General features: G+C 46.1%; 1 protein-coding gene across 1 annotated transcript; it reads right to left on the minus strand.

Moving 5' to 3' along the window:
• Positions 1-1,143: 1,143 nt before the first annotated feature.
• Positions 1,144-11,144, minus strand: NDUFA5 (NADH:ubiquinone oxidoreductase subunit A5). The gene is made up of 5 exons (XM_066591852.1): positions 11,024-11,144; positions 7,348-7,392; positions 5,718-5,834; positions 3,034-3,099; positions 1,144-1,316 (listed from the first exon to the last, which is right to left on the minus strand). Exons 1-5 carry the CDS (start codon positions 11,042-11,044, stop codon positions 1,215-1,217), a joined length of 351 nt encoding a protein of 116 aa, XP_066447949.1. The 5' UTR covers positions 11,045-11,144; the 3' UTR covers positions 1,144-1,214.
• Between the last annotated feature and the right edge of the window lie 7,401 nt (positions 11,145-18,545).

Here is an 18,545-nt window from a genome sequence, read left to right on the forward strand (position 1 = left end):
TGCCAGGAATCAGCTCTGCCTTTGTCCCACCTCCCCTCATTGCAAATAGTGCAGAGGGGTGGAGAGGAGGCGGAGAGGGGGAAGGAGCTCAGTGCACTGCTCCCAGCTCTTCCAGCCTCCTCCCCCTGCAGAGAGGAACGCCGTATATCGGCCAGCGTGAATACGCGGCCAATATACGGTCATCTGAATAAGCCCTAAGGCTGTATTCATACGTAAATGGCCATATTTTATCCAATAATCAAGCATCTCCATTCATGCCCTATTCTCATCAATAGATGAACATAGAACATACAAAAAATCAAAACAAACGTCCTTTTGAATAGCCCAAATGGACAATACACGGACAAAAATATGCTCATACGGAGGGTGCATTCACACGAACGTATATCGGAGCTCCCGCCCCCTCTCTGCCTCCTCTCCACTATTTGCAATGGGGAAAGGCGGGACGGGGCGGGGCTAATTCGCAGAACTTAGCCCCGCCCCCATCTTGCCTCCTTTCATTGCAAATAGTGCAGAGGGGTGGAGAGGAGGCAGAGAGGGGGCGGGAGCTCCGATCCTGCTCCTGGCTCTTCCATTCCCCCCCCCCCCCCCTGCAGATGAGGACGACGTATATTGGCTCGGCGTGAAAACCGAGCCGATATACGTTCGTGTGAATGCACCCTTAGTAAGAGGTGTGTCTTGTATGGTTAGTAACCTACCACAAATTAAACCACTTGGACTTTCCTTGGAGAATGTCTTGCCTATGGCATGACAGATAAATTGGCCCGATGAGCTAACATTTTAGAAAGGCAATTGTTTAGCCATTAGGCGATTGCTAAACTGACAGTTTATACTTCACTATGTGTATATAAAGGTTTGCCGAGGTCTGCAGAACTGGATATACAATAGATTCCACTGCAACAGTACAATCTGCCTCCCAACAGCCTGAAGAGACTGCTTACAGCAAACAATAGATTTCTCTTCTCAGACTATAAAACATGGTCTACTATTGGGTTAAATGATAACATGAATGTCCAGCACATTAATATGGAAGTACAGATACTCCAATCCTAAAATAATAGCTCCTAGATATATTTTTCAGCAATAGATACAATAGCCCGTGTCTTTAATGTAACAGAGAAAAAAAACCAGGTACTAAACAACAAGAATAAAGTATTCTGTATTCAGAAGATATCACATACACCCAATGTATACACAACTATGTACAGTTCACATTAGATTGGCCATTTCCATTGATTTGTAGGAGGCTCTTCAATAAGAGGCTCCCAAGGCTTCCACTCCACCATTTTTCTTGCCAGATGCAATTCATTTTCTGCCTGTTATGGATTAAAAAACAAAAGTAAGGCAAGTTTCACACTGTTTAATGAATCTAGCACTGGTTCCATGCTGGTTTCAGTCCTCCATGCAAAAAACTAGATGGAGACAAAGACCAGGATGGAACCTACACAGCATTATATGGGCAGATACTTGAGACTTCTTTGGTCTCCACCTGTCAGTCTTTTACACTGGATAGAAAAGTGTCGTCATAGGCGTGTAAGAGAGGAGCAGCACTCTCCAGAAGCCCTGCTATTAAAGGGGCACCGCGATGCAGGAAACAAATCGCAGCATGTTCTATCTTGTTTGTGCTCTCGCTTCGCAGCGACCATTTTTTCAATGGGGCGGGCGTCAGCATCGCACCACGTACTACAGTATGTGCATGCGATGCAAGGTCTCCCTTTGAAAACAATGGAAAAAACTCTGCTATCCCCCGCTGAGACATGAAAACGCCTAGCATGCTCTGGGAATGGTGGGGAGCGCGATATGAGGGTGGGATTCACAGCTCGAACTCCCGCTCCTCCGTGTAAAGGTAGCCTTAGGCCTCATGTCCACGGGAAAAAAATAAAAATAAAAAAATCAGGCCCGCCACGGATTCTTTATGTAGAATCCCGCAGCGGGTCCCTCCTTTCCCGCGGACATGAGGCCTAAAAATAAGAATTACTCACCTGTCGGGACGCTACGGATCTGCCCTCCATCGCGGCCGGATCTTCTTACTATGGCCCGGCGGATGTGCTCGGCACGTCAGCAGTGTGCCGCACGCATGCGCTGTGCACTCTTTTTTTAACTCCTGCTCTCTCGCGCTCCAGCGGCGGGGAGCAGGAATTCAGCTGCAGGTGTGCCGCGGATCCAGACGACTTCCATAGGCTTCAATAGAAGCCGCGGGAGACCCACACTAAAATGGAGCATGCTGCAAAGAGTTTTCCCGCACACGCAATCCGCACTTCAGGAGAAAAGCACATCCGCGGGTATTTAACTACCTGCGGGTGTCCAATGCATCCCTATGGAGCGCGGATCAAGTGTGCGGGTGACCCGCTGCAAATTTTAAATTTTATTTTACCCATGGACATGAGGCCTTAGTTACCAACTTTTTTTTTTTTTAGTTATCTCACTGGCAGCTCTGAAGCTCATGTGCCTTTTTTTTTTGGAGGCACACGACACATTGTCCTGCTTTCACTGCTCATCCGGGTGGCTCCTTCTTTGATTGCAGGACTTTTCTGTGAATTGTAGCCTAACTGACGGCACAGAAAGTGCACCGATAGATGTGTACCAGGTAATACTGCACTGTATTCAAAATCATTTTGATTACTGATACAATAAACAAGTTTCCGCTGTGTCTACTAATGGTTTTATGGAAGCATTTTATGATGTGACATCAAAGGTTTAACCTGTTGAGCACCATTTGTACACTATAAATGTTTTCATTTGTGTCACCATGATCCTGTGTACTTAAAAAGAGGAGGGGGTGTTATGGATGTGAATAAAGCCAGACCTACGATAACAGAGGGGCTGCTCCATAATCAGCTCCTGCATGCTAGGACCAATTTTAATTGTAAGGGGGTCATCCAAACCAGACAACTGCTGTAGCGGAGCAGTGAAGTCAGGTGCAGTGGCCTACAGATGTGTTGTGTACCACCAAAGCCATTGTGATTGCATTTAGTTTCTTCACTAACAGGATTGTTAATACCAAGTTAAGAAAAGAATGTGAATTCAGTTTACCTGTACAATGACTTCTTCTATTTGGCCACAGTTGATGACCTGCTCCAATTTATCAACACTGCTTTCCTACATTCGATAAAACAAAAATCAAAAAGTTTGCAAACAGTAACACACAAGAATGAAAGTGCATTTGTGGTTCTGACATGATATCGCCACCCAGAGCCCAGGAACTGCTTCTATAGGAACTGCCACCTCCTGGGCTAATGATACTGCCACGAGGCCCTTGTGATGCCATATGATGACTGCAGCGTTCCTGGCTCTTGATGTGAAATCATGGGGCGTACCGCTGGTGACAATAGGGACAATGTAGTGCTACCCCGAGGCTTAACAGAGGTCAATACTGGTCCTGGTGCTGCTGGTAAAATAACCTGTTAGCACCAGAACTGTGTTAGAACCATTTACCTTGAAATTTCACTGCAAATAAACAAACAGACGAGTGATAGAGATATACAGGTTGACATATATTGTGGGGGATTTTCTACTGCAGAGGAATAGCTGCCTGAAATCTCACCAGGATAGAAGTAAAACCCATTTACACGCAAAGATGATCGCTCAAAAGTCGTTCCATGGATTGGATGATGACAGTTTGAGCGATCATTTTGCATAAGCTGCTAATGGATACTAATGCCCATTAGTAGCTTATTAGCTTCATTTGCATGTAAATGAGCCTCTGTGTGCTGTATGCAGAGAACAGCAGGTGGTCTGTTCACTGCATACAGCTCTTTTGTTCAGTCCTCCCGTGGAGAAACACAGAGTGCAGTCCCTGCTAACAGCTCTCCGGACGAACGATGAATTTTAAGGTCAACTAAAAATCATAGTTCGGACGACAAGTAAACAACGGTAGTAACATTTTCACGCAACGTTTATCGCTCAAAATACATAATTTGAGTGATAATCGTTGCATGTGAATGGGGCTCCAGGCAGAACTTGTACACTGTGTTATGCATAATGCAGAGCCTGAAGGCAAGATGTTGTGTACCTACCCCTTCAGGCCTGCACTAGTCATAACATAGTGAGGCAGATGTAGCACCTTGGTTTTCTGACTAACACATTAAAGAACAATAGCATTCCTGCTAAATGCCATATTTACGAACTAGGCGCTGCTTATTTCTGATTTGTCAATTTTTCCTGCACTCTTTCATTGCCATATGGCGTTTTAATCCAGACCCTATCTCCAGTGGATACAGTCACAAGGTCATACAGGGGGCTCACTACAGATAAAGGTTCTGTCCTGGTGAGTGATACCATAATAACTCTACTACTTCTGATACCCAAACACACAGATGTGCCCTTGAACGTAAATTGAGTTTTTGCATATTAAGATTGCAGCAAAATGCACAGGCAAAGTTTGCAGCTGGATTTTCCAGAAATGCCTGAATTCACCCTAATAAGGAAAGCCATTCTTCTCTACTGGCACAGCAATACATAAAACAGTCAGGCTGCTACCAGTTCTTACATATCCCATATCATATGTAGTGCCATCTCAAAGCTAGCAACACATTTACCATTTGTGCTGCCCAGAGCATTGAGATTATGGGTTCATGCTTCTATAACAAACACTCCTAGTTTAGGAATGGAAAGGCCGCCTTCTGACATGGCGGAATCACGGCAGGCATTCCGCAACTGGAATACTCTTTCTGGAAGAATTCCGTGGAGGGGTTGATCCAGGGATTAGTCTGATTGCCATTAGGGAGTCAGGAAGGAATTTTTTCCCCAGAAGGGCTAATTGGCTTCTGCTCTTGGGGTTTTTTGCCTTCCTCGGGATCAACACAGGAGGATAAACAGGCTGGACTAGATGGACATTGTCTTCATTCAGCCTAACAAACTATGTTACAAAGCCGACCTAAAAGGTGCCGATTTAGCTGCTTTCTTACTTGCAGAACAACTGCAGTATTCAATCCTTGTATTGACGGGCTGCATTTCACAGCATAAGTAGGCGTGCTTTATAATCAGAATGTGCAGTGGGTTTTTTTGTTTTGTTTTTAAACCGCTGTGGATTTGTGGCAGAAAAGTATCTGCACCATGTGAAGGCCATTTCTATAATTCCCCTCCCCATGGCTTGTACTGTAAACGATGGGGCGCTTCCACCATGTAGAAGGTGGCCTGACTGTACAATAAATGGCTGCATTTTACAGCAGCCTAGTCTACAAGGTGGTACATGTAGCTACAGCCTGAGGTTCAAGAGTAAGCCCTAATCACTGTTCTGGCACATCTCCGATTGGGCCAATGTCACACAAGAGGGGAAAGCAAGCCATACTAAAATGAAACCAAAAGCCTAGATAAATCTCTATGTGAGATAATTGGTTCAAATCAAGAGTGAAAAGTGAATGTTAGTGTGTAACACAGACTGTATTCACACGCCGTATGCCAGTTTATCAGGCGCAAAAACAAAGAAAGTTAGTGACTAGACCTCCATGAGCTGTCCTTTTTCACAGACCCCATTCACTACTCTTGGCCATGATGGTGGACAAGAATAAGATATGTGGACATTTGTTTCCCTACACGGGGCATTGGTCCAAGTGAAAAGACTTGTCTAATAGTGTCAATGGCTATAATGAAAGCCACAGACAGCACACAGATTGGGCGTGTGAATGGGCCCTTCCAGTAGTCATTGACATGGGAAAACATCCGAAGAAGGGAGAAGTCGTCTACTATACCAACAACTAACTGCTGGAACTACTTACAGTCTTCACTAGATTAAGTCTGTCATTTACGATTTGCTCGGTGTATTTCCGGTATGCGGCATCTTTTGGAATGGCCTGCAGTGTACCAAGAATTTTGGTATATAATATTCTTAAGTGCTGTCAATAGAAAAAATACAAGTCAGCACACAGTTACACATGTATTCAATTAGAAGACATAAGGGCAAAAACAATATGCAAAGAATGTAACATTTTGAGATTTAGGGCTTATTCGGACAGGCATATATCGGCCAGGTTTTCCCGCCCGGCCAATATATGCTGTCCCTCTCTGCAAGGGGAGGAGGCGGGCCGGGAGCAGTGCACTGAGCTCCCGCCCCTCTCCCCACCACTGCTTGCAATTGGACATCTGCGTCGGGGGGGGGACACTAAGTTCTGCCCGCCCAGCCCCATCCCATGGAAGCAGTGGAGAGGGGGCAGGAGCTCAGTGCACTGCACCTGGCCTGGCCCACCTCCTCCCCTTGCAGAGAAGGACAGCATATACCGGCCGGGCGTGAAAACCCGGCTGATATACGCCTGTCTGAATAAGCCCTTAGGGTGAGAACATACGGTCCAGTCAGCATGAGTGTGATACAGCCACAGAAAGACCATTTTCCATGGTTTCCTATGGTAATTTGATGTGCAGCACAGATAGAGCTTGGCTGATGTACTGATGCTGTCATATGAGGCTTAAGGCTCTTTTACACGGGATGATTATACCTGCAGGGTTTTTAATGATGGTCGTCCTGTGTAAATGCATGCAGACACTGAACAACTGTCTGCTTACAGTGAATGGAGGCGGGCTGGGGGAGGTTCCCGGGAATGGAGGTTCCCGGGCTGCTTCAACCTCCCTGCTGGCCGCGCTCTGAGCGATGCCAACGATACTCGTTCCTGTGTAACAGCACAGGAGCGAGCTTCACTGGGACGCACCGTTGGGCATGGATTGACTAACAGCTCTTCCCCTGTAAATGGGCCCTTAAGCGTTGGGCTGCGGGTTTGTAGTGGCTCATGATTAGGGATGAGCGAGTATACTCGCTAATGCACTACTCGCTCGAGTAATGTGCCTTAGCCGAGTATCTCCCCGCTTGTCCCGAAAGATTCACGTGCCGCCGCGGGGCGGGGAGCTGCGGGGAGAGCAGGGAGGAATGGAGGGGAGATCTCTCTCTCCCTCTCTCCCCCCTGCTCCCCGCCACAACTCACCTGTCAGCTGCGGTGGCTCCCGAATCTTTCGGGACGAGCGGGGAGATACTCGGCTAAGGCAGATTACTCGAGCGAGTAGTGCCTTAGCGAGTATACTCGCTCATCCCTACTCATGAACACTTTGCATATAGGGCTACCGCAGGCCCATATATATGCCGTGCCTTCTGTAAGGTTTTTTGCAGAAAGCATATAATCCAAGTGTAACTGATGTCCGGCTCTTCCACACATTATACTAGATAGAAGTGCCTACAATGAGCTCTTGTAAGCGTCTGCTTAAAAACACATCATAAACCGCAACTTGGTGACAAAAACCACATGGCGATTTTGATAGCATCAAAAATGCATCCTAACCGGACCGCATATCCTTACCTTCAACCAGATATTATTTTTACAGCTTCCTAATATATTTCAAGCAATGCTTTCAACTGAAACTTACTTCATGTGGATTTTGGGCAACAGCCAACCCAACCAAGCCAGTAGTCTGAAATAGAAAAGCACAAGTTTCAGGAAAGAACGGCAGTAATAGCTGACAGAGATCACTGCAGACTCCCAGGAAAGGTGACAACTTAACCCCTTAGTGATGGCCCAATAGTGCTTTTACGTCCTGCCGTTGCAGGACATGTATGGAGGGAGATAGCGCCGCTAACTCCCTCCATACAGCGCAGGCGTCAGCTGTTTATTACAGCTAACACCCGTGGGCAATAGCCGCAATCGGACGTTCGCGGCTATTAACCCTCTAAATGCCGCTGTCAATTCTGACAGCGGCATTTAAGTCTCCCGAACGATGTTCGGGGGTCCCGTACAGCCCCCCTGCGGTCAGATCGGGAGAGCCGTGCAAGTGTCATGGCAGCCGGGGCCTTCTGAAAGGCCCCAGGGCTGCCTTAGCAGACTGCCTATCAAAAAGCAGTATGACGTAATGCTACAGCATTACGTCATACTGCAGGAGCGATCAAAGCATTGCTGGTTGTGGTCCTCTAGGAGGACTAAAAGAAAGTGTAAAAGTAAGATCAATAAAGTTTTAGTAATTATTAAAAAAAAAAAATAAAAGTAAAAAAAAAACCCTTTTGCCATATTTGCAAAAAAAAATAAAAATCTAAATAATAAACCAAAAATAAGTGTTTGGCATCGCAGCGTCCATAAAAGTCCGATCTAGCAAAGTAATGTATTGCTTACCCCGCAAGGTGAACGTGGTCCGTAAAAAAAAATAAAGAACGCCCGAAATACACTTTTTTGGTCACCCTATGGGTGAAGTCACACGAACGTATATCGGCTCAGTTTTCACGCCGAGCCGATATACGTTGTCCTCGTGTGCAGGGGGGGGGGGGGAGGATGGAAGAGCCAAGTGCAGGAACTGAGCTCCCGCTCCCCTCTCTGCCTCCTCTCCGCCCCTCTGCACTATTTGCAATGGGGAGAGGTGGGACGGGGGCGGGGCTAATTCTCGGAACTTAGTCCCGCCCCCACCCCGCCTCTTCCCATTACAAATAGTGCAGAGGGGCGGAGAGGAGGCGGAGAGGGGGTCGGGAGCTCAGTTTCTGCTCCCGGCTGTTCCATCCTCCCCCCCCTGCACACGAGGACAACGTATATCGGCTCGGCGTAAAAACCGAGCCGATATACGTTCGTGTGACTTCACCCTATCTCTGAGAAAAAAAATGTAATAAAAAGCGATCAAAAAGTCAATTGTATATGAAAATGGTACCAACGGAAACGACAGGACGTACTGCACAAAATGAGCCCTCACATAACTATGTCGACGGAAAAATAAAAGTTATTGTGCGCAGAAAATGGACACGGAAAATAATTTAAAAAAAAAAAAAAACACGTAGTACAGCAAAAAAAAGATATATAAGTTTGGTATCGTAGTCATCGTACTGACCCATAGAATAAGGTTTTTGGGTCATTTTTGTTGCAATTTGCGCGCCATAGAAACAGGACGCACCGAAAGATGGTGGGAAATAGGGGTTTTTTCCCCCATTTCTCTCTGCTTAGAATTTCTTAAACGTTTTTCAGTACATTATATGGTACAATAAATAGCACCATTGAAAAATACAACTCATCCTGCAAAAAACAAGCCCTCATACAGCGACGTCGATGGATAAATAAAGGAGTTACGATTTTTTTTTAAAAAAGGGAAGAGGAAAAAACGAAGATGGAAAAAAGCAAAAAAAACTCTGTCACTAAGGGGTTAATACTACCTGGCCACTGTGTCCCTGACTGTAAGGACCAGGCCTGTGTAGAGCATAGATCCCAGCTGTGAGCCCGGCCGTGACGCTGCATAATTGTATTGCGTATGACCGCGTACTCACACAGACGGTCATGAGCGGTACCCTTTTGTTTTATATTTCCTGCGCCGTCGCTTAGCAATAACGCGGGTACCTGCAGCCAATGTAATTGCGTATGGGCTGTGGGTATATGCACAACCCTAGAATACAATGGGCTTTATGTCACAGATATCCGCACTAAAATAGAACATGCTGCATTCCATTTTCTGCAAGCGCATTACGCAATTCTGACATGGTGATGTTAGTGGAATTGTGGAATTTAATGCATTTGCTTGAACAGCGTATTACTGTGGATCACACGATTGCGGAATCCATAATTCAAATCCAGTTATAGGAGACCGGCCTAACTGCTGGAATACCTTCCTTTAGGCCGGCTGCACACGAACGAGTCGGGTTCTGTATGCAAGAGCCCACAGTGGATTCTGTCTCTTCTCCTTCTGTATTGTGGAGGAGCGCAGACGCTTGCTGTCGGTCATGGGCTGTACGGATTTTTTTTTTTTAAATATTTGTCCTCCCCGCGCCGCTGCTAGCCAATGATGCGGGTACCCGCGGCCTATCCACAATGTCAGTTGCGTGTGGGCTGCGGGTTGGATGGCTTCCATTCATTTCAATGGAAGCGTCTGTGTGCATTTTGCACAAAAATAGAACATGCTGCGATTTTAAATCTGCTTCTGGAAATCACAATCGCTATCTGCTCATCTGAGCGGACGTGCAAATTTTATATATTTTTTTTCAATAGGCGCAGAATACCGCGGATAGTCCAAGCAGGTGACAATCGTGAATTCCGCAACTGAAATCCGGAGGTGTGAAGCCGGCCTCACTGCTGGAATACCCTTCCTTCCAAGTAGCAGTTAGTTGTATAATGCTGTTGCTGCCTGTAGATGACAGGCTGCCATGTACAGCAGTCATGTATAAACTAGCCCAGACTGAAAGGGCAGGAGCCGACCACAGCCAGCAAGCCACCGGACTGCTACAGATGGCAAGCTCCAGGATTATGTGGCCCCTGGGCAATCAGCTCTCAATGAGCCACCATGCAAGGGGCAGTAGCACAGCAACAGTGTATTCCAGTCTTGTTTCCACATCACTTTGGCTACGCAGCGACATCTGTCATGTGACGGCGAGGTGCAGAAAAGTCTTGCGACATAAAAATCTGCTTTTTGTGGTGCGATGACCGCAAATTGTGTTGTGGCCATAAGTTATCTGATAGGATGGAAGGGCTGAAAACAACGCCGCTCCAGCCAACTGACGCATCTCTTACGGAGACGGACTGCAGCGTCTATAGACAGCCATGTGTAGAAGCTGCAGAAGACAAACTGGGCAACATTTAAAGGGGTATTTCAGGCCTTTTACTATTGCTGACCCTGCTGATCAGCCAATTGTCAGTGCGGCGGGCCGGACAGCATCATCATCGGGGTTAGGATAATAGATTTCTAGAAATAATAATTGGCATTAATGAGTGATGCTCTTCTCCCATGTCTGGTCCTGACCGCTCTGACCCTTCCAAGGTCTATTGTGGCAGGAAGGAACAATGGGGCATGTTGTATCCAACATCCGTTGTGTCTGGGGGCAATGCTCATCTTCTAGAAATAAGCAAGCCCCCTTGGCGACACATATGGATGGCCCCTTTACATCACTCAGCCTTTGCGGCTGCCGCTGTAGGAATAGACAGGTTTCAGGACTCTGGGAGAGCCGAGTGCCGGGATCCGACATACAGAGCACAGGTGACAGCTGCTGTATGTAGTCACACCCGCGCTGTAGTGCGGCTCATGCCCGCTCTCCTCTCACAGACCTGTCCTTGCTGACAGGCTGTCCCAGTGACCTCCTCAGTCTCACCTTTTTCAGAACGCCGGCCATGGCTGCTTCGCAGTGCACCCTGGGTAACAGGAGCAGAGCTTGACACCGCTAGACTCGACCAAGCGATCCCTGAATAATAGATCACGTAGTTCCGCATTACGTCATTCCGTAGCGTTCTCTAGCTCGCGGCTGGTTCTAGCCGAGCTGTAGTCATGTCCGGCTGTGGTTCTCTCTGGCTAGGTGTACCTGAGGCAGTAGTGGTGTATAGAGATAAACGCAGAGAGTTCATTTCCCATATGAACCAGTCTTCATCTGCGCGGCTGGTGTGCAGATGGTACGTGTGGCACAGACAGGCCTGGCCAATAGATTTGAGACTGACACAAATTTGGGTTTTCAGAGTTGGCTGCTTCAGTGCTTTTTAAGGTGACCAGATTTTCCCAGGGTCAAAGCAGGACAAAGGGGTGTGGCCAGGGGCGGGGCTTATCACATTTGGTTTTACCACCATCGTAAATAAAAGGACAGGGGCGATTCAAAAAAAGATGGAGCAAATTCTGTAGCATTTCTGCATCTAAAAAACCTATAATCTGTATTATTGGAGTAGATTTTGACTGGAAATCAGCCACATATCCGCAGCTGATTGCATACTATGCGGCGCTCCCCCTCGCTTCCTCTGTAGGCTTCTCGCTGTCGGCGCTCCCCGGCTTCCAGTTCCCAGCGGCCTGTAGTGGCTTCACCTGACCAGCAGAGCCACACCTGACCGGGCTGCAGGAAACTGGGAGCCAGGAGAGCTGATAATGGGAAGCCTTTCGGAGGAGGAGCGCCGCACAGCATGAAATCACTCTGGATACGCAGCTGATTTCTAGTCAAAATCTACAGCGATGGTACAGATCGGGACTGTTTCTATAGATGCAGAATTTGCTGTGGACACTCCGCAGCATTTCTGCCATGTGTAAACATCCCCTAAGTCAGCTTGAGGTATGCCGCCATGTGCAGAGTGGCCTCAATAGTAATAGTGACCCCCCACAGTACCCCAGTAGTATTATTGCTCCTCTATATCAGCCCCAGTAATTATAACCCCCACAGTGGCCTCAATAGTACTATCGCTCCCCTATACCAGACTCAGCAATAATAGTGACACCCACGGTAGCCCCAGTCATCAAAAATAGTGACCTCCCCACATTAACCCCAGCAATAATAGTGACCCCCGACAGTAGCCCCAGTAGTAATAGTGACCCTCCACAGTAGCCCTAGTAATAATAGTGACCCCCCAACAGTAGCCCCAGCAATAATAGTGACCCCCAAGTAGCCCCAGCAATAATAGTGAACCCCCTACAGTAGCTCTAGCAATAATAGTGACCCCCACAGTAGCCCCAGTAGTAATAGTGACCCCTCACAGTAGCCCCAGTAATAATAGTGACCCCCCACAGTAGCCCCAGTAGTAATAGTGACCCCTCACAGTAGCCCCAGCAATAATAGTGACCCCCAAGTAGCCCCAGCAATAATAGTGAACCCCCTACAGTAGCCCCAGCAATAATAGTGACCCCCACAGTAGCCGCAGTAGTAATAGTGACCCCTCACAGTAGCCCCAGTAATAATAGTGACCCCCCACAGTAGCCCCAGTAATAATAGTGACCCCCCACAGTAGCTCCAGCAATAATAGTGACCCCCCCCCACAGTAGCCCCAGCAATAATAGTGACTCCCCACTGTAGCCCCAGCAATAATAGTGAACCCCCTACAGTAGCCCCAGCAATAATAGTGACCCCCACAGTAGCCGCAGTAGTAATAGTGACCCCTCACAGTAGCCCCAGTAATAATAGTGACCCCCCACAGTAGCCCCAGTAATAATAGTGACCCCCCACAGTAGCTCCAGCAATAATAGTGACCCCCCCCCCACAGTAGCCCCAGCAATAATAGTGACTCCCCACTGTAGCCCCAGCAATAATAGTGACCCCTCCATATTAGCCTCATAGTTTTAGCAGTCCCCCTAAGACCCATACACTTGCCTCTTCACAGCGCCTATGCTGCTGGTGTCAGTGTGTGCGCCCGCAGCAGCGCCTGCTCCCCTCTCCTCTCTTGTGGAACCAAAGAGGAGAGGGGAGGGGAGGAAGATCCCGGATACACACACTGCCGTCAGTGTGTGCATCCGGCCCGCAGCGCTGCAAAATAATTACCGTCAGGGAGCTGCGGTACTCCAGCCGGAAATCACTAAAATAGCGACCCACTGTCCCACCTAAATCGGGATTTCTAGTTACCTTAAGGCTCCTGCCCGCTTGCGTTTTTCTCAGAAATCTCGTCCACACGGGCCGCAGCATGTTCATTTTTTTTCTTCTTCCACTGTGGCCCCGCTCTCCTTTATGGGAGCACCGGCCGCAGCGGAAGAGCGTGCAGACAGGCCGCTTCAAAACCCGCGGCTAAGTGCTACGGGTTTTAAAGCAGCGGATTCCGGCAGAAATCTCGCGGTTTTTTGCTGCAGCCAAACCGCAATATTTCTGCCCGGAATCCACCCAGTGTGAACCCAGCCTAATGTGAAAAACGCATCGCACACAAAGCACAAACTTGCGATGCGTTTTTTAAATTAGAAAGTCTCATTGACAATCACCGTGAAAAAAACGCGCAAGAAAAACTCGTGTGCAGGAGCCCTAAGTCAGATGTTTCTATGGTTACTGAAGTACAATTAAGCATTTCAGAAGGTTTTAAAGTTTTATTGACAAATACATCATGTTTAGCGTAAATACATACTTACAAGCGCGATATCGGGCCAAGAAACTCGACTCAGTCTCACACTCGCCAATGTGCGATTTACCCGCAAATGCAAGGCGTTTTTCAGGCAAAAACGCACCACATTAGTGAAATTCCAATCCTCTCACGCAAGTTTCACACACGATAGAGGATAAGGAGTGTTTCCCTTTGATTTCATTGGGAAACCACACATCGCACTCGCATGCATATCGCACGCCACGTGAAAGCTGTGTAATACATTATAGGTCCCATTGAAATCAATGGGCAATGTGTTCCAAGGAATGTGAAAAGTTAAAGCATGCCACGATTTTTATCAGCACCATTCGTGTATATGCTGTTACTACTGCAAGTACTATGGGGTTGCTAATTACTACTGGGGCTAATATAGGAGACACTATTACTATTGGATCTACCATGAAGGGCACTTTTACTACTGGGGCCACCAATATAAGGGACTTACCACTGGGGCCACTATGGGGGTCACTATTACTACTTGCGACACTATGGGGGACCCTATTACTACTGGCACCACTATGGGGTCACTATTATTACTAGGATCACTGTGAGAGTCACTATTACTACTGGGGCAACTATGGGGGACACTATTAGGGCTTGTTCACATGGGTGTAAGCATATTTCGGTCACGCTGACATCCATGTTTTTGGCCACTCCCATATTTTTGAGTTCACAAATACACTGCGTATTTGCACATGCAAAAAAGAACACAGACGGGCCCATTGAAATGACGCACGAATATGCAGTGAATACGCAGATTTGCTGTGTATTTGTGCCGACTCATTCAATTCAATGGCCTATTGCAGTGCATAATATGCATGAAAATAGGTCATGCTGCGTATTCTTTCACGCGATTGCACATGGTGTGAAAAAATACGCTCATGTGAATGAACACATTGAAATCAATGGGTTCTATTTACGGCGTATTGCACGTTATATGCTGCACAAGTATGCTTGCGTGAACAAGCCCTTACTGTACAGTCTTACAATTACACTCAGCCCTTTGAAAGCAACCATAAGGCTTCTTTCACATAAGTGTATGCGTCTTTTTACACTGGCTGCATCGCTGCGGAAAATAGCGTGAATGAAGAAAAGAAGTGATCAAGCCCTGAGCTTAATTAGCGTTTTCTCATCCATTCACGTGGCTGGGTGCGACATATTAGCCAAAAGATACGGCGCAATCCGGAAATCCCTCGCTAAATAGAGGCATTTGTAAGCTTTTTCCAGCGTTGGACGCTGCTCAACTCCCTCACCCTCCCTTTCTTGCAGCTCCCATAGGCGTCAATGGGAGCCCCAATGTAGATCAGTTGAAAGATACGACAAGACATATCTTTTCCGGGAGCGTAAAAATTTGGTTGGTGTTTTCGGTTGCGTATGTCCTATTTTTTCCGTAGCAATGTTTTTACATGGCTAAAAATTGGTCATCTGAACAAATACATTGGAAACCAATGCTTCAGATGTTCGTGTTTTTCGGCAAATGTATAAACAGGACTAAATAACCGCGTAGAAACACTAATGTGAATAAGGGCTAAGCCTGATGTGGCTCTCAGTCAAAATTAGTTTAACACCCCTGCCCTACATGCTGTTGTTTCTATTGACCACATCAGACCAGATATTGGAGCTGCAGGAAGATCATTTGCATATTACCTGTGCATTCTGGGAAGAACGAAGAGTCACTGTAGGCGGGAAGATTGCTGGGATTAGCCGAAGTTGTACACTTAGTAGTATCTTATAGGTTTTATATCTTCACTACAATTCTTGACTTTTAGAAGTTTGTAAGTGGACATCAACTGACAACATAGAAAAGGAGAGGCGCCATATGGTGAGCTGCAAAATATGCTATTTGTTTACAGACCTACCAGAGGAAAAGCCAAACTTCACCTGCCAGAAATGCAAGCTTGTGTCTCTACTGGAGGAAAAGGTGCAAAGTCTTCCGGAGAGAATAGCTACATTGAAACTTGTTAAGGAAGGTGAGGATTTCCTTGACAGAGCAAAAGAAAGTCTTCAAAATGTTGAAGGAAATGAAATGTCCAGTGTACCTGCAGAAGCAGAGTAATGGAAGCCTGTGACCCAAAGAAGCAGGAGAATCAGGAGTCAGCCAGTACCCTTACTGCTCAAGAATCAGTACCAGGTTCTCACGCAGGGGGCCTGGTACTGGTTACTGAGCAGAAGGAGAAAAAGGTACAGCAAGAAATGACCCTACCCACAAAGAACAGAGCAAAGGAGAAAGAGGTACAGCAAGAAATGACTCTACCCACAAAGAATAGAGCAGAGGAGAAAGAGGTACAGCAAGAAATTACTCTACCCACAAAGAACAGAGCAAAGGAGGAAGAGGTACAGCAAGAAACGACTACCCACAAAGAATAGAGCAGAGGAGAAAGAGGTACAGCAAGAAATGACTCTACCTACAAGGAACAGAGAAGAGGTATAGCAAGAAATGACTCTACCCACAAAGAACAGAGCAGAGGAGAAAGAGGTACGCAAAAAATGACTCTACCCACAAAGAACGAAGCAGAGGAGAAAGAGGTACAGCAAGAAATGACTCTACCCACAGAGTCCTCTTGAATGAAGAAAAAGTGCTGTTGTGAAGAAGAAAAGGAAAGTGGTGGTCGTGGGTGATTCCCTATTGAGAGGAACAGAGGGCGCTGTCTGCAGACCTGACACTTCACGAGAGGTGTGCTGTCTTCCAGGTGGACAAATCAAATATGTGTCTGATAGGCTGTAAAAACTCTTCAGTCCTACAGAACACCATTCATCCCTACTAATACATGTAGGGACAAATGACACTGCAAAAAAGGACTTTGCAACTATCTACAGAGACTTTGAAGACCTTGGAAAGAATGTGAAGGACCTAGAAGCACAGGTGGCCATGGAATAAGAAAATGGAACAGGATTCTAGAGGTGAACAACTGGCTATGTCGATCGTGCAGTTAGCAAAGATTTGGATTTCTAGACCATGGAGTGAATTACCTAAAGGATGGACTGCTTCACTTATTAGGAGAGCTTTAAACTAGAATATGGGAAGGGAAGCGAAAGGCCGGGTAAAATTATACAGCTAATTAATACATTTGAGAACCTCGTTATTAGAAGTGGAAAGAAAGTACAAAGACAAAAACTTCTGAAGGAAAGTCTAAGAACAGAAGATATTGATAAACTCTTTCTATATCAGATGGCCAAGCACTCAAAAAAGCATGGCATAGTGATTATGGGAGATTTTAACTATCCAGACATTTGTTGGGAATCTCTCTCAGGTAAAAGTAAATGAAATGAAGTATGTAAGCAGCACCACATTGGGATCTTTCAGAAAGTCATCAGTTGAATTAAAATCCAAATTTCATCTTTATTTGTTAAGACTCCATCCGTTACAGAGCTTGCAACGTTTCGTCCGATGCAGCGTACTTTGTCAAGGATAGATTCTAGATCACGGGAGGTAATTATCCCCCTTGACTCTTCCTTTGTCAGACCACATCTGGAATACTGTGACCAGTTCTGGGTACCCCACTTTAAAAAAGACATAGACAAATTGGAGCAAGTTCAAAGAAGAGTTACCAAGATAGTGGTGGTCTGCAAATCATGTCCTATGATGAGAGGTTAAAGGATCTGGGAATGTTTAGCTTGCAAGAAAGAAGGCTGAGAGGAGACTTAATAACTGTCTACAAATATCTGAGGGGCTGTCACAGTTGCAGAGGGATCAGCCCTATTCTCATTTGCACAAGGAAGGACTAGAAGCAATGGGATGAAACTGAAAGGGAGGACACAGATTAGATATTAGAAAAAACTTTCTGACAGTGAGGGTGATCAATGAGTGGAACGGGTTACCACGGGAGGCGGTGAGTTCTCCTTCAATGAAAGTGTTCAAACAAAGGCTGAACAAATATCTGTCTGGGATGACATAGTGAATCCTACACTGGACCAGATGATTCTGGAGGTCCCTTCCAACTCTACCATTGTATGTAGAAGTTAAGTGATCAGGATCAGTGTCTTCTCCAAAGCCGCTCATTGTAGCAGAGTGTGAGCTATCCTATATTGCTGACACCTGCTCTGTTGAAACAAAAAAAAAATGTTATGGATTTTAAGAAGCAAGAACAAAAAAAGAATTGTTTTGTAAAAAAATTAAGTGTCATGGTGCCTATTATGACCTGGATGTCAGAATTCTGGGATTTAAAAAAAGCACAATTCTAGAGGGTGGTACAAAACTGCCACTTTTTGTTCAATTAAGCAGCACCTATCACTTTTTCAAAAAGTGGGTGGGCCTGGTTTTTAGTGAGCATGGCCATATATAGCGCATCACGCTTATAATAATCTACGCCATTAACTGGAATAGATTATAGCAAAAAGCTACTTTAGCTTGGGCTGGTGTAGGTTGTTATCTCGCACACAAGACTGCCTCCAGATGAGACAAATGTATTAAGAAGCTTGCACCTCTAGTTGTTGCTCATGCATGGGTGCACGGTTTACTTAGATTGACGTGTGCAAACTCTGTCTAAATAAACCCCCATATACATTTGGTATTGCTATTATCCTAATTAGGAGAAAGTTAACATATTACTTTATACTGCACAGTGAATGCCGTAAAAAAAAAACCCACCCCCCCAAAAAAAATAGAGAAATTGCTGTTTTTTTCTATTCCTCTCTAAAAAAAAATCATGACGTTTATTCAAAACATCATGTACAATCCTTATGGAATTTAAATCTACAAGTCATTCTACAAAAGGCAAGCCCTATCTACAGGATATGGGGTAACTTGCTGATGGGTTGGCGTCTCACCGTGTCCCCTGTTCTCCTCAGTTTGGACCGACGGTTGTA

The sequence above is a fragment of the Eleutherodactylus coqui genome, chromosome 2 (assembly GCF_035609145.1).
Source record: "Eleutherodactylus coqui strain aEleCoq1 chromosome 2, aEleCoq1.hap1, whole genome shotgun sequence".
NCBI lineage: Eukaryota > Metazoa > Chordata > Amphibia > Anura > Eleutherodactylidae > Eleutherodactylus > Eleutherodactylus coqui.

What these genes read in the sequence shown, in the direction of transcription:
- NDUFA5 (XM_066591852.1), bottom strand. Translation starts at nt 11,044, where the DNA reads ATGGCCGGCGTTCTGAAAAAG. An exon ending in TGGCCGGCGTTCTGAAAAAG is followed by an intron (nt 7,393 to 11,023) that starts GTGAGACTGAGG and finishes TTTCTATTTCAG; the next exon opens with ACTACTGGCTTGGTTGGGTT. An exon ending in TTGCCCAAAATCCACATGAA is followed by an intron (nt 5,835 to 7,347) that starts GTAAGTTTCAGT and finishes TTCTATTGACAG; the next exon opens with CACTTAAGAATATTATATAC.